At 34.6% G+C, this 22,423-nt stretch overlaps 1 protein-coding gene across 1 annotated transcript; it reads right to left on the reverse strand.

Annotated features, from left to right (window-relative positions):
* Positions 1-2,272: 2,272 nt before the first annotated feature.
* Positions 2,273-21,988, reverse strand: LOC146140543 (uncharacterized). The gene is made up of 8 exons (XM_083391820.1): positions 20,926-21,988; positions 16,869-17,160; positions 10,239-10,394; positions 7,337-8,130; positions 6,334-6,378; positions 5,796-5,921; positions 4,088-4,189; positions 2,273-3,899 (listed from the first exon to the last, which is right to left on the reverse strand). Exons 1-8 carry the CDS (start codon positions 21,070-21,072, stop codon positions 3,768-3,770), a joined length of 1,794 nt encoding a protein of 597 aa, XP_083247946.1. The 5' UTR covers positions 21,073-21,988; the 3' UTR covers positions 2,273-3,767.
* Between the last annotated feature and the right edge of the window lie 435 nt (positions 21,989-22,423).

Below are 22,423 nucleotides of genomic sequence, written 5' to 3' on the forward strand. Positions count from 1 at the left end.
TTTTTCGGTGGCATGTGCGGTTGCTCTCGCCTTTTCGGGAAAAAGCAAGATGTGTAGACAATAGACATGGTAGCGTCTTTCAGCGATATTCTTACCGGGTCAAACTAGGAAACCGGCCCACTGTAGAGGCTAACCTTATTACTTTTTCGTGCTTTCGAAAGGTCTGTTTTTCGCTTTATTTTGCAGGAGTTAGTTTATTCGGCCAGCCGATGTTATTTTTACCTGAATTATGACGTCACGCAATGGTATACTTTTGTGAAGTCATTTCTGAAAAAATTGTGACGTCATATCTGAAAAAAATTCATGGCCCTCCCTAAACTGAAATCCTAGATCCGCGCCTGATTAAATAGTACAAAAATTTAAACAAATTTTGGTATTAACAAATATCGTTTTAGATATTGTGAATGTAATGGCGATATATTTTACAAAGTACGGTTAAATCCCTAGCATATAAGCAGATTTTGTCATTTCTCCCTGACGCAGATTTTAACACGAAACGAAAAAAATCGTATGTCAACCCTAGAGAAAATCGCATGTCAACCCTAGCATAAAGTAGGTATCACGTCACTGTAGTGGACATGTTATTATTTGTTGCCATTATTTAAAACTAAGTTTCATACCCAAACTTTATGACGTGACCCAATGACCAAAACACAATTGACTGTGGCTATAAAACAAGTAACACGGAGATGTTACCCGTTAACATGATTCTATGGCCAAGCGGTGTGTACAAAATGATTGGCCGTAAACTGAACTCCAACCAACTAAAATTATATAAATGACAATAGTTATTATGCTGGACTGTTAGTACTGTTCCATAGATCTTAAGGCTTGAGTTATTCCTGTAAGTTTATTGCCGTTCTGATGTTATTCAATAAACGCAGATACGTTTAATACCTTGCTGTTGGAACACACAAACTCAACAAAAGGAGTCCCAATCAATCCTAGCGTAAATTAGTACTAGCCTACTACTTCTACTAAACTAAACTAACTAGGGATGTTCAAAGTAGAATCCCAAGGTATTCTAGAATATTAGGTTTCGAATCTAGAATAACGAATCCAGAATAGCGAATCCTAGTATATTTTTATTAAATTATTTAACCTCGATTTTGTTTGGGGAAGGGATTAATCTTTATCTACCCTACAGGGCCCACAATCACAGCAATAAATCGCCCAAACAATTTGCTAACATGTGAACATTATAATAAAAAAATCTCCCATATGTTTAACATTCTTAACAACTGTCATTTGAAGCAGTTGTGTAAACTGTAATATGTCAACTGTACAAATTGTTGCCAAAACTTATATTTTTTCCAATAGTGAGTACAATGCAACACTGCACACAGAACACTTTAACAATTCGGTCCTGTTTTTTAAAGCATTTGGGTCTTAGTGCTTCTTTTTTGCCTAACATGGCCTGTTATGCAGTCAAATAATGTACTGCAAAGAATACAAAGTTAGTATTGGTATAAGGAATACTTGACAATCACGCTGTGAATAACTCCATAACCTCACTGAACATTGGCCTAAAGTTGACCTTAAGTAACCCTACAGCGCATTATGTCGACGGCCAGCACGTTTTGCAATGTATTGTTACTTTTGCAACTTAACGCATTTAGGGAAATTTCGAACTCCGCACCTGGCATTACACGTTAGTCGCTCGCCCAATAACGCTTGATTGACACTTAATTATTAGACGAACGTTATCGCGAGACGCGAAGTAATTGGTCGCCCGAAAAAACGCTGACACTGCACTACCAGGTTACATTTAAAGCAAGCACTATAAATGTGTTGCCGCAGCGACTGGCCAACTTACCACACACGTTTGTACAATTAGGCGCAACAATCGGCGGTAAAACATTAAATTATATCGTTTCCAATTACCCGAAATAAACGGCAGAATTGGATCCGAATCCCACTTGGATTCGTTTTTCTACTTTGAACATCCCTAAAACTAACCCAGCTTAGCCTTGCACCACCTCTGTTCTCTTAAACTGATTTGAGGTAAAACAAAATTCCTGTAATTTAGGAGAATAGGTTACCACGTTACACTAACTAACGTAACAATTGCGACAAGATAACGGTTCAAAATATACCCCGGAAAACTGGACCGATCGGTAAGAAAAAAAAAACTTTGTCTAAATTTTAAATCAATTGATTTCCGTTTTTAATATGACGATTCGCAGTTATCTGAATTTAAAGTAATAAACTAGTTTTAACCTATTAAAACCATATTAGGCAATACTTTTAGGCACAACTGCAGGAAAGTGTCTCATATAGTAGGTATTTATTGTAAGTATTAGCGAAAAAAGTCAATGCATATAGAAAAGTTTTTACACATGTCGCGCGTACCAAGCGAAAAAATAAAATAATAAAATATCCCTCTCAAACAGAAGAAGGTGGCAAAACAGACTGGCACATAAATAAGTCAACAATAAAAAGAATATATCAAGCACTATAATGATTTTCTATTAACAAACAAAACCTTCTTAAATTACTTTCAATACATCGTGTAAAAACGGAACATGCTTAAATATAAACAGCGACAGCAAAAAAGTGGTCAACTTTTCAAATAGATTTTCTATTAAGTAAAGGTTTCACAAAAAGAAATAACAAAAAAATTGTACACGAACGTTACTCAATGCACAAATATCTGATCTGTTTTTATAAAACCCGCTATAGGAAAACTTTAGTTAAATAGAGACGAAACATGTCAACTAAGTTTAATTCAAAATGCCTTTAACCAAATTAGAATTGAAGCCCTAATAGTATTTCTAAAAAATGTTCCTGCTATATATTTTGCACGATAAAATCTCATAATAATAAAACCACCTGTAACCAGTTATATAAGCAAGTCATGACCAAGTTCGATTCTAATCAAATGATAAATGACAGAAGAAAAGTATTTTGTAATACAACATGTAGACGTTGTTCATAAATTTTGTGCTTTTTACCCATGACAATACTAATAATGCTAATACCTTACAAATTAAATCTAGTGGGAGCTTTTGTTTAAGAGAAGCGCATCGCAATTAGATTCTGAAGGCAGATTAAGCGTAAGCGATGCACGAAAGGTCCAAAAAGTTATCGTGGCTTGCAAATTTTATTCTAAAAAATATAGCCGTATTAGATACTGCCACTATAAACACTTCGCATATTGCTGTCCATGAATAACAAAGGAGATCTATAAAGGTGCAAAAGTGACACAAAAAACTAATAAATAAGAATACTTACAAGTTATAAGACAAGCGGTTCCTTGCAATATAAAACAAATGCAGGTAAGGTGCCTATGAAAGCAATGATATTCCTTGATCAGGGATTGAAAAAACTTTTTATCAGTGCTTTCATTGACATTATTTATGAAAACTTAATCTTCAAAAATTTGATGGCACAAACAAGTTTTTGCACATTAACAAAAAACAAAATAATATATTCTAAATTTATTGTGCCGTCGGAAATTTCATTAGTTTTTATCGGGCTCTAAAAAGGGAAAGTCCCAAATCGCATATATCCATGCCACCGGATAGAACTGGTACAGTATTGCAGGAATCGGTTTCAAGTAATCACAGCATATTAATTTGAAGCATTCCTAATAGTAACCGGAAAAGCCTGTTGTCAGAATAAATTGTGTGTAAATAGCCGAGTTACGTATTTGCAATAAGCTCCACTTTCACATCTTGTTCATAACCCTACACACCACAAACAGATTTTTTTCTAACAAACTTTAAATTCGAAAATCATAATCCAAACAGTTGCCATTATTTGAGTCATGTATCGCCCATAAGAACTCCAAGAGCTTTTTGTTGATTTCCTTCTGACAAAAGTAAAGCCTCTTTTATCTTTTCACTTGAAAATCCCATGTCAGAAAATTGACTTTCTAGCTGCAGATATTTGAGTGTCTGTTCGAAAATAATTCAAACATTTATTGAAAACAAAAATGTATGCATATTTAAAAATAACCCCATTAAAATTTGTATGACATGAATTTGTTGTTTAGGTAAAATTTATTGCTTTACTGTTAACATTTTCTGTAAACCCAATTCCGTTAGTTTAGGATTTATTTGTTGACAGGTAATAAGCTTCACACCTCTTTGATGTTGCCATTGAAAATATCAAGTGCTTCTTCAATATTCTTGGTTTTAAAATTTTGTTCAAGAAAGCTTTGCAGTGAGCAAAGATGCTCAGTCACCTAAATTAAGAAATTCAAAATTTGTTTCAAAATACAGGAGTCAATTATAAGCGTTTTATAAGCATAAATTGAAGTGGTAACTGGTAAGTAATTATGAGTTTCTTGGAGATTCCACATACAAACTTAGTACCTTTATTTATATTATGGAAAGTGAAAAAAAAAATTTACGTTCTTAAACTGTATTTGGTCGCTAATAGCAACAACTGGTAAGTCCAAAAATGGCAAAATTGTTTTTCTCGTTTTTTGTACTAATGAAATCGTGGCGCGTTTTTTTTTTAGTATGGTTGTATCTCTAGCTTCTTTAGTTATTGAGATATGATCTTGTTAGAAGTGTAGTACATGCAATTATTTCTTATAAAACTGCTCCAAAGTGTTGTATGTGTCCATTTACGTCAGTTTTTGGATTTTGTGTTCCTTTTTTTATAAAGTTACTACCGTTTTGCAAAGTAACCAAATTACTGACGTAAGACAACCTTAGCAGAGCAACGAATTGTTTAACCGCTACGATTTTCAAAAAAGTAGTTAAGTGAGTGGTTGGAAAGTGTCGTAACTTTAAAACAAAATGATTTCATTATGAAAAACTGTTGTAAATCTATACAAAACTAGTTTAACATTAAATAATCAATGCCTAAAATATAACTGGTATGACTACTTTTAGTGTGTAGTACTTGATATTAAATATTAAAATTATTTTGGTTTGTCAACAAAAACAAAAACTTTAAAAAAAAAAAAAAAAGTGAAAAGGATTTTTCTTAAAACCATAATTTGGACTTACAACAGTTTTTTTATTAGCGATTTGAACTAAAAGTGCAAAAATCTTCTAATATTGCAAAATGTGTCCAAATTATTTAGTGGTAATACTGTGAAATTTTGTTACAGTTATTGCAGGGTTGTTCCTAAGAAAATATTTACACTCGCCAAGTTGTCCTACACCAACTAATTAAATTTCTCGCCGAAGCCACTCGGGCGAGTGGGTGTCAATCAGCACTCGCCCGGAGCGATTTGAACTCGCATTGGCTAGCGGGCGAGTGCTTAAGGCCAACCCTGTATTGTGACGTTAAATATGTATTAATAGCCAGTGTTTACATGAAAAAATTGTCAAGCATTAGATTTAGGCAGCATGACTACTGCTAGGTGTGTTAAATATTACAAAACAAAGAATGTATAAAATAAATATTAATCAAAATTTCTACTAATCCCTATAAAATTGTTTTTTAGTTTTTATTTAAATTTAGTGTAGTTTTGAACAAAGATTTGGGGTAATTCAGTATGAATAACTGTATTAGAATCATTTGGGTATTATGCATAGCCCGGAACAGTAAACAGGCAGGTTGGTTAGTTATGGTAAAAAATAAGCTAAAAAGATTGGCTGAACACAAAACGTAGCAACATAGCTGTTTGGTTACCAGTTACTATATAATGGCCACATATTTAGAATCAAAACTAACTATTGATTATCTGCAAATCAAACTTTTAAAATGAAAACGTCCTTTATCTCCAGTTTTGTAGTAATAGGTTTTTAGTTTGTTTTCCTTACAATTAACTTGCAATAAAGATTTGATGGTGGTCACTTATTTCCAACTGTTTGAAGTCATACATACTATACCTTCTTGTGATCCGTCCCATGTTTTTGCATGGTTCGAAGGACATCATTTTCTTTAAAACCCATTGCCAGACAAGACTTCACAAAATCTTGTTCATCAATGTTAAGACCTCCCAGTACACCAGGACTCTAAATAAAAGTCAGTTTATTTACGACATGTGTACAAGGAGGTCCAACACTATTGTAATCAAAATACTTTTATCTCAAAGTGGTATACAATATAAAACTTTTAATTACAATATTTAAATGAAATTGGTAATAATGAGGTTTTTTTATAATGGAATCAGTAATAGCTCTCAGATTAAAGTAAATGATATGGGTTTTGAAATCCTTTTTTTAAAGCTTTAGTGTTAAGCCCTGTTGGTCCAAAAACATAAAAAAGGCTAATTTGCACACTTTTCACTTAAAAAATAGTTTTAATTCTCCAAAGTTTGCACAAATACATAATTTTTAACAGTAACTATAAATATATATGTATCTACCAATACTCTATATTGGTGTCTACTGTCTAATTATAGAAACTATTATGAATATGCTTTACCTTTGGATTTTTAGAGTGTAGAAAAGAAGGTGAAGTTTCCATGGCCTTCAAACACATTAATGTCCAACAAATTATTAGATAAAAGGGAAATAAAAAAAAACGCATATACATTAGCTAATTCAGAAATTTATATTAGAGGAAATTATGTTAAAATTTGCATATGCCTATAGTGTTGGCATTTTTATTGTGTATAATGCAAGAAAAAAATTGGACAAACATATTAATAAATATACGAACTGTCACATTATTAAATAATAATAATATTATTAAAATGCAAACTAAATTAAATATAATATTATATATCATACCTTAGTTGAGGTTAAAATTGAGTCAGGGTTCTAGGTGACATAGAATCTTTATAATTTCTTTCAGAAAAGGCACATATACTAGTGTTTCTCAACCTTTTTTTGTACCAGCGCCCATTTAGGATTGACATATTGTTGTAACGACACTAACATCCCGCACACACAGTGACATATTTAGAATGCTTGATTGGGGATGGCATAATAACTTTAAAACATGATCTTGGAAAATCAGTTTATAAAACTAATGTCCCTATTTGTGTAAAGGGCGCATAGGAGTTCATGCTAGAAATGTTTATCTAGTTAAATTAGGCGTTCAATTTGGAAGATTGATTGACTTTTTGTCTTGCAAAATCAGATTTGTTGCAAAATCAATGATTCTATAAAGATATCTTTAGAATGGTTGAGGCCGAGGGCTATTTAGTAATGCAAAAAGGGTTATTTGCTAATCTTTAAAAATCTCAATTTTGTTCCATTCTCATATGCATCTTGAGAACTATTGGTGGAAGGTTATAGTACACTAAATCAAATGATATTTTTCTAGATTTGTTGAGTTCAGCGTGTTGTTTAAAGTAATATGGGAGTAAACCACTTAACAAAAAATCTAGTAGAGGTGGTAAATCTATTTCATAATTTTAAGGGGAAAGTAAGACGGAATAGATTAGAAACCACTGCTGTATACTAGAATCTGTAGAACCTACCGGAGGTTTTGTGGATTGTCTTGGTACGTTGGGTAAACTTGTAAGTGCTTTGTTGATTGTATCTTCAAACTTTGCCCTTTCAGAGGCTGATTTATTACTAAGAATTTTGTTTTTAACTTCTCCATAGGTATTTTTCTTTGGTTCAATTTTTTGAGAGGTTTTTGACTTTCCTGTGGCATGCAATCGTGGCAATGGTTTTGGCTTCTTAGGAACAGGATTGGTTGTATCAATCGCAGGAATGTTGACATACACTTGTGATGCATCATTGTTCTTTGTCACCACAGGCTGCATCCCTTGCTTACTGCTTTTACCACTATTCTTTGCAAATGGGTCTGACATTTCAAGAACATCCAAGTCATGGACCTCCGGAAAATTTACAGAAGCCTTTTGAACGGATTCTACTGGTGAGTTTCTTCCAACTGATGACGAGGATGTTGCAGGGTTTTGCCCAGCAACTGTTTGCAATGTAGGGGGAGAAGTTTTATGCAAAACAGGTGGTGGTGAAGTTTTTGGCGGTAGAGATTCACTTACTGTATTAGTTGAAAAGCACTGTGGCAAATCTGCACTATCATTTTTCTTTGGTTGCTTCGGGTGGAAACTTGGTTCTAACCTATTTTGTTGTGGAGGATCTTTAGAGTCTTCTTTATGCCCAATGTCATCAGTCAGAAGATCAGTAAATTGATCAATTATTCTTGATTTATTTTCATCTACATGGCTTTTATTAATTGCAGGATGACTATGAATATGATTCAGTTCTTCGCATTTGGTATGATTTTCTGGACTTTGTTCACCACCTATAAATGATATAGGTAAAAAAATCAAAAAGATACAAAGTGGAGTTACAAAACTACTTTTGTCGAAAAAGGAATATCTAAATCAGTGCTCCACAACTTTTTTTCACTTGCGGCACACCAAAAGGGCTAAAAATATTCGGCGGCACACCAACGAAATATCTGACGTTCGACAATAAACAACAATAGCAAATATCCTGGTCTGTCCAGAAAAATAGGGAGCGAATTCTGAATAAACGCGCCGAAAATTTTACTTTATTTTATCTTCTGATTTTACGGTTTTACAGGCTTCCTAAAATACCTTAAGACGGCCAAAGGGACTACAGCCATAAGAAAGAAATTAGAACAACATCAATGCCGGGATAAAACACAGTTCGGAATAAGACCAAAACAGAACGAATACCACTTAGCTCTTTAAAAACATCTAAATAAAAGTCCTACCCCTTGGCTCAACCTAAGTTCATCACTAACTCCCCTAATAAGTCCAACAATGAAAGACACACACAAACATATGTGTTTAATAACATCTGCGATCTAGCCCCTCGGAAGTTGCTTTATGACCAACGATTACGGCTTCCGTATCAATAGTACACCGAAAAGCCATCGCAGACTCGCCGAATCTGTTGATCTATGATGCAAGCAGAGCAAGCCAGAAAAACAACTGGCCTCAACTTCCGAGGGGCTAGATCTCAGATGTTATTAAACACATATGTTTGTGTGTGTCTTTCATTGATTGATACGGACTGATGATCCCCCAGTGTGAAGTTGCTTGTACTAACAAAATGTGCAAGTATTGGCGCATGGTTGTTTCTCGACTCGCTCCTCTCTGAGCCTGCATAGCTCAGTTGGTAGAGCGACGGTCCCGGCTTGACCGGAGGTCGTGAGTTCGAACCTCACTGCAGGCCAGTTGTTTTTCTGGCTTGCTCTGCTTGCATCATAGATCGACATATTCGGCGAGTCTGCGATGGTTTTCGGTGTACTATTGATACGGAAGCCGTAATCGTTGGTCATAAAGCAACTTCCGAGGGGCTAGATCGCAGATGTTATTAAACACATATGTTTGTGTGTGTCTTTCATTGATTGATACGGACTGATGATCCCCGAGTGTGAAGTTGCTTGTACTAACAAAATGTGCAAGTATTGTCGCATGGTTGTTTCTCGACTCGCTCCTCTCTGAGCCTGCATAGCTCAGTTGGTAGAGCGACGGTCCCGGCTTGACCGGAGGTCATGAGTTCGAACCTCACTGCAGGCCAGTTGTTTTTCTGGCTTGCTCTGCTTGCATCATAGATCGACAGATTCGGCGAGTCTGCGATGGCTTTTCGGTGTACTAATAATTCCAACACTAATATATTTTCTAACCCTACATATTACCCCACCACTACCTTCTAACAGGGGCAAACAACTATGTCTAAACACTGGGGCTCCAACGGTGCCTTAACCGCCGTTCAAACTAGAGCTCCAAAACGTCGACACCTTTCAGGCGTTATTTTGTCCATGTAGGACCTGTTTGAACTAAGAATTGTTTTCGACATGTTTAGTTCTTTTTTATTAGATCTTATTATGTAAGTGATATATATGCGTATTTGGCTTTATTAGTTTGGTTGTCCTAAAACTATGGCATTGTAGATTATTCTGCGTTAGATATGATTACGGTGATTGAACCTATAACACAGATTTTACAAAACTTTTATAATTAAGAAAAGTTCTTAAAACAAAAGTTACACCTGGAATATTGCATAAGGGCAAAATTCCTGCCTTGATGTACAGTTTTTTCATGTTAATTCTACTGTAAAAAGTACTCTTTTAACAGAAAGTAAACTCTTCCGGGAACGTCGCGGCACACCTGGCATGGTCTAGCGGCACACCGGTTGCGGAGCACTGATCTAAATGACTAAATGAATCAAATATTTTTTTTTTTTTGTTAATTTCAACAAATCAAAGAATTAGTTAAAAACACATTTAAAGCAGTAATTAATTTATTTTACACATTTCATCACCAATATGTCAACATAAACATAGTTTATTTGATCTTATTTTTTTAAATATTATTCTTATTGGTAACAGACTTATTATTATTGATAACAAATACCAACAATGGAAAACTAACTCACTTGCAGTTGTAGAGGATGCATTTTGTAGCACATCTTTCAATTCCTGCAAATCATCAATCGATTTTAGTTCCATATTGCTAAACGGATCCTGGTTGTCGTTTTCAAAATCCAAAATGTCGATTTGTATCTTATCGTTTGTTATCTTTCCAGTTGTTTCTATATAGCAACACAAATTTCAAACCCTTTTAAAAACAATTTTATTTGGAACACTGGCCTACAAATGTTTTTTTCTATGCTGTTAACAAAAAGAGGACTTATTCTGATTAAATTGGGATGCTGATTTCATAATGGCCTAAGATTTTTTATTACATTAAATTATTATCGCAAAACTGATGGAAAAAAACTTCTTTACCAAAGCATTAGGACAGGGGTGGGCAACATTTTTCTAGTTGCGGATCAAAACCAAACTCAAAAAGGTCTTTACGAGCCATTAAACTTTAACTGTGCAGACTTTACACATCTTATAATAACTGTAACGACTATTAATTAGGAATAAAACTAAGGTATTTTGCTGTTTACACTCGATGGAGGAACACCATATATGAAAATCGCAAAACAATTTTGCTTTTAGGGAGTTAAATTAGTAAAAAATTATGAGGAACGACCTTGTGCCCAGTTTGTAAAGTAGTTCGTGGGCCACACAATTTGTGTCTGCCACCCGCATCTAGCCTGCAAGCCGTAGGTTGCCAACCCCTGCATTAGGAGATCCAAAGTATTGTTACCACCTCTTTACATTCAGCTCGGGCTAATAAGGAAATATATGAAAACTGTGGATCAGTGTCACAAATTTAATTATTGGAACCCTTTTGTGACGAACTAATGCGTTTGGCCGCGGGAATCGCCATTAAGATCGGCTACCCACCGACTTAGTTTTCCTAGGGGAAATAGGACAATGTGTAAATTTTGCAGCCTTCGTTTTCTCAGCGCTGCGTGACATATCTCTGTGTGCGATTTCGTTTTGGTATTTGTTGGACCAAAAATAGAACAGATAATGAAAACAAAAAATTAATCAAAATCATGCAGCAAAATGAAAACGAACGTTGGAGGGCTTTTAGCCAAGTTAAGGTCAACTTTTAGATACAACCAAATCACTTTATTACAAAGAACTTCATTTAAAAACTAGGTTATAACATAAAGTGTAAAAGTGCACGTTTTGCACAGCCATTTGGGGTAACAAGTGAAGAACGTTTCCATCAAGATATAAAAACTGGAACACAGATACCAATAATAGGGTTGGTTGCCATATACTGTTTGGTTGTTTAGTTTGTTACATCACAGGTGGCAGATTAGAAGTGAAAGAAAAGTCCTATCCCCTCCAGGGAAAATCTAGTGGGCGGGTAGCCGATCTTAACGGCGATTCACGAGGCCAAACGTGTTAGTTCTGCACAAAAGGTTTACAATAATTAAATTTGTGACAGAGTGGCAACAAGATCCATCAAATGAACTCCCAGATGTCAATTCATTATTACAACAATGGGTTTTGTAAAATAATGTAGTCCCAATTAGGGATTCGTAATGTCTTAATGCAGGATATGGTACCCTTAGATTAAAATACAAATCAAATTAAAATCCAGTTTTGCCGTTGTATTGCTCATACATATTTGGTCTTTCAATGAGATTGGAAAATATTAGCAACCTTCAAATTGACTGTCTATTGACAGTTCAGTTCAATGTTTGAGTGAAAGCCATATTGCTCCAAAATGGCAAATTTCCATCGGTTTCTATGGGTCTCACTTTGCTCACATAAAGAAGAACATGGAAACTTTAAAATAATACTAAACATGAATAAATACACCACTCATGTTTTGTAAGTTGTGTGGGGAATGCAAGATGTTAGCATTCTTACTAGGGATACTCCAACTATTCATGCTTTCTCTGCCTATAGAATAGCAGAGCTGATGATCAACATTACATCAGAAAGCAGTGGCCACTTAAGAGAAGAATTGACTCCTGGTACACACAACAAGATTTACAAACCCTCGGTTTTAAGCTATGGCTTGTAAAGACGTTCATAAAGGCTTTGAAATCAGATAGTGAAGCTAAAAGAATATGTGTGGAATGTCTCACTTTTAGAAGTAAATGTGAAAAAGTGGTATATTCACAGGAGCAAAGAACAGTCATTTGGCAATGTTGAAAATGGTTTTCTTGGCAGAAATAAAGCAGATAATTTTGAAGATCTAGTAGAAATTTACAAGCAAGTTTAGAAGTAGGGTATGACTGAAAATGAACAACTTGCATTCTCAATTAGATCTTTTTCAGGACAAGTTCAACATACGTGAGCAAGGAGCACAAAGAACAATTTCACTAAGATATGCTGGTAATTAACAAGTGGTACCAAGAAAAAATGGGATAAGGCCATGATAGGGGATTGTGTCTGGACTTTGGGATGATAAAAATAGAATATCCAAAAGCTACAATCAATAAAGTAATTCTGGATCTCCGTCTTATCTTATTTATATTTCTTCTTTAAAGGAATAACCTACTTTTTGTGTGACCTTTTTTCATTTATTTGCTTCTCCTTTTTGCTTCTGCGGTGTACTCGCTTCAGGCATAGCTTAGAGTCATGATAGTTGTTTTTTCTTAAGAGTTTATCTGGACTGTATAGTATTCGTTTTTTTTTTTATTGTTGTATTTTTAATATGTAAAGCTTGTTTTGTTTTTCCTTGTGTTTACATTTTTTAGTAGAACTAATGATGCCACTTTTGGTGTAACTGCAGAATTATGTGTTTTAAATAAAGTTGTTTTAGATTAGTGGTTCTCAACCTTTTTGTACCTGTGGCCTCTTTTGGATGCTTCAAAATAGTCGCGGACTCCTACATTCTTCTGGTGTAATATCTGCATTTAATTCTATTTACTAATTCAGTATATCCGCCTAGTGCACCTTATGTAGAGTAAAGTAACAAACAACACCAAACTACTTTATAACTCGTTTATTTTAATGTGACTTCTCCTGCTGCATCTTCAAAGCAAGTCTTGAAATGCATGGCTAATAATGCTAGACGAATGTCATCTTCGACGTCTAGTTTGTTTTGAGCTTTCGATTTGATATGAATGAGCGTAGCAAATGCGATGATTACCCGCAATGCTGCTGTTGAGATCTTAGGATAGAAACAAAGCATGGTGCACCAAAATTGAGAAAGCGATTTTTGCATGGACATTTCACGACAAGACGAATCGTTTCTTAAATCCAGTAGTTCATCTTGAATTTGTTCGGGGACAGCTGATATGTCAACCATCACAGAAAATGGGTTACACTGAAAGACTTCAGTTCCCCGTACCAGATCTGGAAAATACTTCTCAAACTAGTTTACAAGCAATTCCAAATGTTCACCAATATATAATTTTCTCTGAAAAGGAAGACCAGCTGGTTCAAATAACAAAAGGTTTTCAAACATTGCATAGCTGCCACTATTTTTTTTCCCGAATCCAATTCTTTATCTTTTCAAGGAACCCACAAACCCATCTTTAAACTGCAAAATGTACTATCAGGTCCTTAAAGCCTTAAGTTGAACTTGTTTAACTGTTTAAAAATGTCAGCCAAATAAGCAAGACCAAATAGCCATGTTTCGTAACTAAAATTATTGACAAAGGTTTCTTTTTTTTCCATTTCTATAAATAGTTTGATTTCGGCTCTAAGTTCAATAAAGCGGGTAACAACATTTCCTGCAGAAAGCCACCAAACTGCTGTATAGAACAGAAGAGTCTCATGATTAGAGTTAATATCTTTGCAAAGCTGTTTAAATAGACAAGAAGTGGTGGCACTTTTTTTACAGAGTTTACTATTTTTACAATTGAATTCAGCACATTCTTCAGATAAATGGGAAGTGTCTTGCTGGCCAGCGCATATCTATGTATCATACAATGCACTCCTTTGACATTTGGAGATTTTTCTTTCACCTTCATTTAGAAACAAGATTTCGATCCAAGCATTGTAGGTGCTCCATCAGTACATACGCCACACAGCTTTTTTTTCCCAAGCTCTTCAAATTAAAAAAAAATTGTGATACTGTCCATTACATCTTGATCTGTATGGAAAACATAAGGAAAGCTTTTATACAAGCTGTATGGAAAACATAAGGTAAGCTTTTATTTCATCTGTTACCTGTTGTTTGACATCGGATGACATTAGTGAAATTCGTCTGCTCACAGTGTCGTTCGATAAAGAAACTTGTTGAATTTTGTTTGCACTTGTTTCTCACAAAACTAAATTTACCATACTCAAAGCACATGGCTATACAAGTGTTTCCCCGATAGTGTGACGCTTTTTGTGCTTGGCAATTAGTAATGCCACTTCAAACGATGCTAATATGCTTGAATTACATTGCTGATAAAAATACCCACTAGAATCAAGTTTTGGCGTTTTAAAGATGGCTCTTGTCTCTGAAAAAAAGACGTAGGTCTTTTTCCTTGTTCTTTATGCTCAAGTTCTAAGTGACGCTTGAGCTTTAATGGCTTCATCGATTCGTTTGCTAAGGATAGTGTAATATTTTCTTAATTTCGACATCACTTGCTGTCTCACAATAAGCGTTGCAAAAGATAGCATTAACTAAATTCCAGTACATGTGAGCAATGCTGCCTTTTATTTTACAATATATTTGTGTTATATCACAAAGGAAGTGTTACATCACACTCAATGCGATTTACAACTTGTTACAATGTGATTTAGTCACTTACCAAGAATATAATTAAGCAGGTTTTCAAGCGTTAATTAATTTAATAAAGCTATATTTTAAAGCTTTTGCACACCCCCTAAAAACGTTTTGCAGACACTGTTTTCAAGTCTAGGCTTTCAAGATCTTTCAGGATGCTTTTGAAAATATCAGGTTTTCGATCATTTGAATATGCTAAAATGCTAATTGGAAGATTACTACTGTCCTGGTTGTTTGTTGTCCTGACGGTACTGTATTAGGTCCTATAATAATATTCAAAGGCAATCCTATCCAAATCAGGGGTAAAATAGAGAGGATAAAAATATAAACTGGGGAGGATAAAATCTGATGGTAACGTGAATCAAGGTGGATTAATGTGAATGTCAAGGTTGGTTCATGCATTTTGTGACAATGACCACCAACCCAACCTCTCTTACCATTATGCATGTTTAAACATCTTGCCAAAACCTTTTAATTGGCATGTAGATGAAATAAGGTACAAAAAAGATCAAGAAGTACAACACACAATCAGTGACATTAAAAAGCGAAACTCTGTTTGAAAAAAATTATCATAAAGAAGGCAAGAAGAATGATTACTAAGTCAAAGCGCAGACGTATATCAATGCATGGGTTAATTTTGATAAATTAGGGTTAAGATTGTGCACTTGCCCAATCACCAATGCAAATAGAACTATGGTTGAGTGCTGATTGACACTCAGTCGCCCAACTGGCAAGTACCCAACACAGAAACTTACTGTTGTTTTCAGATCCAATGGACCCATTTTGTTTATGTGTAACAAATTAAGGTAAATGCCAATTTATACCAAATACAAATCATTAAAAAAATTTACAATAATTTGCAAATCGCAAAACAACAAAAACAAATTAAACCAATGTACACAACATAAATTCTATATAAAAATCTGGTAAACAGTCAATGGCAGCCATATATGGGAACTATGTAAATGCACCACTTAAAAAGGAAGGGTAAATTAGAGGTGAAATATAATTAATAAGGCAGCACAAAATTTTGCTGACACAAGCTAAAATTGTTGTTTTGTCTGGATAAATAATGATTGGTAGACACTTGACTGACAAGTGCAAACATAAAATTACAATCAACCCTGTAGATGCAGACATTTTTAAAAATTCAGCCCATTAGTTGTAAGAAGAAATATCAAGAGTACCAAACATTGAATAATTGCATATCATGTAAGATTTAAGCAACTATTTTAAATGTAAATACAACTACTGGTCAGAACAAAACTACTGGGGAAAAGTGGTGAAGGTGTTTTGGGGTAATGAGGATGAAATAAATGCAACTCTGTTAAAATGATTTTCTTCTTCAAAAAACAACAAGACAGCAGATTAATATTCCAGGTTATGAGGTTATCTTTGGACCGGCTATTGAAACACCAATATTGTTATGTAAAGTACTGCTTATAAAGGCAAGAAATACAACCAATGACCAGTGCCAAACATGACAAGTGTTAGATTTAACAAGGAAAAATTTGTTGTTAGTTGTTGTTAGATGTGCAAATTAGGCCTGCAATAATGTGATAGCTAAGAAACTTTATGTATTACTGTTTGTTACAATAAGGTTTCTATGACAATGTCACATTTTGGTTTGTTTAAAAATATATATGTAGTCTAAGTACTAAAAATTAAAGTGAAACCTTCAATAATGTTACAAAATTGTTTATGTGCACTTTTCCCCAGACCTTATCTTTTTATACCTTTATTAGGGTAAAAAATACAAAAAAATCTTGTAAGGTCCTTTTTTATTTATTAAAAATTCCCCTTACTTGATTAGAGGTTCTCACAATATTTTATGTTACTTAGTAAAACTTCCAAAGTATTGAACAACAAAAACGTGGGTAAGCACTTCTATATTGACATGTTATTTATTATTATTACAATATTACACATCTAACCAATTATTTTAGCCTTAATTTTCTATTTGTTATCAAAAAAAATTTACCTCTGGGAGCAGGTTGAGGAAGAAGGATTCCATTTAAAACCAAATCATTAAAAAATGGATTGTTTGGGGAAACTCTCTTGTTTATAGCCTCAGGATTATCTTTGTTATTTTGCACTTTATAAGTTTTGTTGGGTTCTTCTTTTTGTTTGTGTGCCATGTACTGTTGGTGTTTTATTAACAGCTCTTTTTTTTCTTGTTCTTTGCGTTGAATTGCATATTGGCGCTCCTTCTCCTCCTGTTCTTTCTTTTTTTTAAATTCTTCAAGAAGTTGGTTTTCAAGAGTGAAGTCATACTAGAATTAAAACATGTGTAGGCATTGAAATGAACCCATAGTTATGTTTTGATGTATTGTCAACTTTTGCAAATTAGGTATAGAGACTTAGAGATTTGGTCAATGACATATTGTTATACCTACCTGATATGGTAAAGTTTCAGTATACAATCACAAAAAACACCAATTTATAAATGTGCTTAAATAAAGCTATTTATTTAATTTAGAACAGTGATTTCCAACATTTATGTTCTTGGAACCATACTTATTAGATTCACATTCTAATAGCCTAAGCGTTCACAATCTGTTCAAATTGTTTAAAAATTCGTCAAGAATGCTCGAATTTGTGCAAACGGATGAGCAAGTAACTAAAACAGCCTTTATTTACATCTTCACACCCTTTTTGACAGAGCTCTTTAACAATATTTAACATTTTATTTATGATCATTTTAGTATTCCCATGCTCTTCGCTTGCTGTTAAGTCTTGTATGCTGTCCTATGCTTTATATTTTAGGATACTAATGTTTTACAGTCTTTTGATTTTTGAGATATTTTTGACATGTGTTTGCTACTACCTACAATTTTTTATCACTGTAATCAACAAATATGTTTGGTGGACGTAGACCTACGTTGTGCCCAAGAGCAGGGCAACAGGGCATGTCCACCAAACTACATATTTTGTCAATCTTACAACAGCAAAATTATTTTTGGGGGGTTTATTCTGTATTTAAGTACCTCTTTTAAGCCTAAAGTTTACATGCCATACAATGTTAATCATTTAAAATACACATAGTATCAAAAGGATAATGCAACTTTTGAAATATAATTTTGCCAACCTAGATCACGATAAAAGTTATTCCATTTCTTAAAGGAATTTTTCTACTACCTTTTTATGTTACCACAGGCTACCAGCGTATGGGCTTTTACTGTTTGTGCAAATTTTTAATATTTTTAAGTTTGGCCAAACAATTGTAAATAGAAACATTTAAAACAGGGCAAATGCAGGTATGCAAGCTTAAGATGTGTGACACAATTACATTAAAAAAACACACAGCTTCGGACGGTGAGTTAAACCCTGACAAAAACGAACAAAAAATGATAATGTCACTTACAAAAAAAAGGGGAGGGGGAGGGTCCGAACCTCCTTTGTTTTATTAGCCATAATATGATGATATTTTATTGTATGTCCGTACTCTAAAGGCAGCTTATTAATACATTTTAAAGTTTATCACTTTTTATTGTATCATTTGGTGGTCAAATTTAAGACTTAATAACCAATTACTAAATAAAAAATACCAAGAACCACTTTAGAAATTCAAAAGACTATGTTGTGTAAAGATTATTTTGCCAACATGAAAATTAAATAAAAAAGGAAGAGAGCTTGGGAAAAATCTTTGGAAATCAGCACCACCATAAATGGGAGAGTAGCATTTTACTACAGGCTTCTCCTTCAAAATAAAGCCTCCACACACAACCAAAAATCTTATCGCAGAACGCTCAATGTTTCACAATCCTATTTTTTCTTTGAGATCTTTAATTGTTTAAAATATGAAGAAAATCTAAGAAAATTGGTGGACAAATTTCGAAAAACTTTAAAAGAAAGATGGAATGACCCTCAGGTAAAAAAGAAACAAAGCTCAAAATTGTAATTCCGATGTTCAAATGATGTCATTTAGAAACGGATGGTATAGATTCATGCACTTGGCAAACGTTGCAAACTTAAAGGGACTTCACAGAAATTAAATTTTGCAGGTGGCTTAAACAGCGCTAGTCTTTGGCACATGGTAAACTAATTTATAAATTTTTTTAGGAATGTTTTTTCCAGTTTAAAGTAGAAAAAAACATGCCATGTGCATAGCGCCTTCGGACCAATAGGATTTGCTTTTAGTGCATTAAGTATATGATTTGTAACAGCATAAATCCATTAAATATAAGTGCATTAAGCTTTGCAACAAAACAATTTTAGAGGAGGACATGGCCTGGTTTCCCCAACCCCCTCAATGAACCCTGATTTTATTGCATATTTTTGATTTTTCTAAATATATACATAGGTGGGACACAAACAGGGGCGTATCCAGAAATCCAAAAGGGGGGGGGTTCCCGAATTTTCAACTTCGGGAATTCCCCGTTTTTCCGTCTGACGTAAATGAGGTCATAAAATATTGACAGATATGACGTCATAAAACAGCGATTGTAATGACGTCATAAATAATAAAAAAATCATCAGAAACAGCCAATTAACTTCCAGCAAAAGCAAACTTTTAAATGCAAAACACAACGTCACACGTACATCGTTGACACTCCTGCCAGGCGCCAGCTGCGAAACCTCTTAGTGTACAATCGTTAACTTCAGGAGAAAAACGAAAACAAGTCCGTGAAATATATGTGATCAATTTTGGTAAATCCATTTACGGGATTACGCTAAATTAAAAGCACGTCTTTCGCCACCTGCAATGCTAAACGAAGATTGCTTTTACCCGGTGTTATTTCATTAGCGCAACATCTGCAAAAACGCCACTTCAATAGTTAATCTAGTTCAGTGTTTTTAACCTTTTTAACTGAGTACACACCTGGTGAGCGAAGCGAGCGCGATTTTTTTTGGGGGGGAAATGGCATTGTTTAAAATTTCTTGCAAGTTTTTATTACATTTCCGAAAATAAAAATAAAAGAAATGTTGAAAAATATATGTCCAATATTTTTTAATACGTTTTCCGTTTGGCCGCGAGGCACTTGGCAGCCTTCCATGGCGCAACGGTAGAGAAGCGCTAATCTAGTTCAATAGACAGCATCAAAACGTAAAAAACAGACTTAAAAAGAATATTCGCGCGAAGCGCAAAAATTTTTCGCACTAACGTAGTTAAAATACTCAAAAAGTATTTAAAATGGACTCGTGTATAGTTTGTTAAAGAGGTAGCTGGCCCGATTAATTACAGCGACCGCTTGATTGACTGTTATTAATTGTCGAACACCCACTTGTTCATCAGCCAACCCGAACGAATAACGAAAGGCGAAAGACAAAAAAATATCCTGCGTTTACGGTCGACCAAACAAGAAACGAAAAAAGTGTTTTGCCTTTGATTTTGGTTTCGCATTAGTAAGACGTGTGACCCAATTACACTGAAAAAAACACGCAGCTTCGGACGGTGAGGTAAACCCTGACAAAAACGAACAATAAACGTTAATGTCACTTCCGAAAAGGGGGGGTCCGAACCCCCAAACCCCCTGGATACGCCACTGGACACAAACACTGTATAACCTGAGTAAAATAGAAAAGGTTGGCATCATTATTCAAATATTCAACAGTGTTTCGCAGGACACAGATAATGATACAGCTGGTCACTTGTGGCCAGTGTGTCTTGGATTAAATCAGGGCTGCGGATTCAGTCAAAAAATCATGAGTATGACTACAGCCTAAGCTGAACATGATTCCGGCTCCAGAAATTGGAGTTCAACTGCGGACAAATGTGTTGATTTTTTGTTGAGCCATAAGTCCAGCTCCAAGTCTACTGCCTGCATTTGACCCATTTACTTAACTAAGATAGGGTGAACATGTTATTTGCATAAATATATATTAGTTTTATTGTAACCCAAGATAAACCACTGTTTTATGCAATTAACAAGCTTACTGAGGATGTTGTATCATCTAACAACATTTATATTATCTATAACATTTAACATCTAAGAACAACAGAGCGATGTATTAAAAAGTTGGTTGTGGATATATCTGTCTGCAACTTGGTAAACAATTGTTTATTATACAATTTTACATTTATACATTTATATTACATGTAACTTTTCCAGTACAACTTCAGAATCCTTCAGATCAAAATCTTCATGCCAAACACTGCTTGCTTTTAGAGTGAATAATTCTGACAACCGGAACTCCACACCATCCAAAGATGGATGGTCGGATGATGAGTGACCATATGACATCAAAGAAAACAAAAATAAATACTGCTTAGTTGTTACATGAAATTATAGCTGAATATTATCAACTATATTTAGGTTGTTTGTATGACACAAATCTAAGAGAGTAAAAAGTTAACAAAGAACTTTGGTATGATTGCATAGAGTACAACTTTATTTCTAACATTTATAGTGATCTTAATTTTCTAGTAATATATGTTAGTGTCAAACAATATATTACAAATTTGTATGGTTTTTCATTTTTGCACATAGAAAAGCAACACAAAAAATACAAAATAAAAAGGTACGGTATACGAATCATATTCAAAGAGTTCAAAATGAAATCGATGAACACTCACTAATGGATGTATGCGTATGCAGGACAATTCGAGGCTATTTACTTGGCTGAAAATGTAACTACAGGACTGAAAACCAAAATGTGGACTATGTGCCAATGTGCGTTGCGTTAAGGTGTCGGTTAGTGTTTCAAGTTATTAAATAATATTACTTAACCCACCCAAAACCACTAGACCACTAATTATATAAAAAAAACACTTGATCTAGTGGAAAAACACTAGGAGTACCAGCCCTGACACAGTGCATGTGATGCACAAACCGGGGTGCACTTTTATGACCTTTGTTCGTTGCACCCGGTCACCCGGATTTTTCGGCCGTGCACCCGCAAGATCTCGTCGAAATGTGCAATACTTTCCAGACTGGGTGATGTAGTGGTCATACCATTGTCACTTCGAATAAATCTTAGCAAATGCACTAATTGGACCTTTAGGTAAACTCCCGGCGTAGATAAATTGAAAATATTCGCTGAACATTCACAAAAAATTACAAAAAGTGTGAGATAGCATTAATAACACTTGACCCACCCTAACCCACACGCTAACCCGAACCCTAGCCCAAATAATGTGCGTTAATGTTATAATTATTTGAATGCTGGTGAAAAAGCCCAAACTCGGGTGGGCATAAGATAGTTTCTCGTCTATGGTGGTAGATACTTAAACATGCATTGTGAGGTCCCAAATCCAAGCATTATAGGAAAGTTTCCTATTGGCTGAAATTTTATGACGTCACAGACGCTCAGCTGAGCGGCCGAACTGGGACTTAAGAGTTGAACAAACTATCGACCTCAATAATACATTAGCAGAGAAGCTATTTTTTTTTTATTTTAACAGTTTGAATAGTTTAGTTATAGATTTTCGCACGGTTCTTCAATTTTTTATAAAAAAACAGATTGCTGTCATTAGTTACCAATGACGCTTTTTTGACTCGCTTAGCATTAAGCAAGATTCACACCAGACGCGGTTGGCGGCAAGTGGCGCGTTTTTGCGTTCGACGGCAAGCGACGGGGTATTCACACCAGACG

Source organism: Ascidiella aspersa, chromosome 6 (assembly GCF_963924565.1).
Source record: "Ascidiella aspersa chromosome 6, kaAscAspe10.2, whole genome shotgun sequence".
Taxonomy (NCBI): Eukaryota; Metazoa; Chordata; class Ascidiacea; order Phlebobranchia; family Ascidiidae; genus Ascidiella; species Ascidiella aspersa.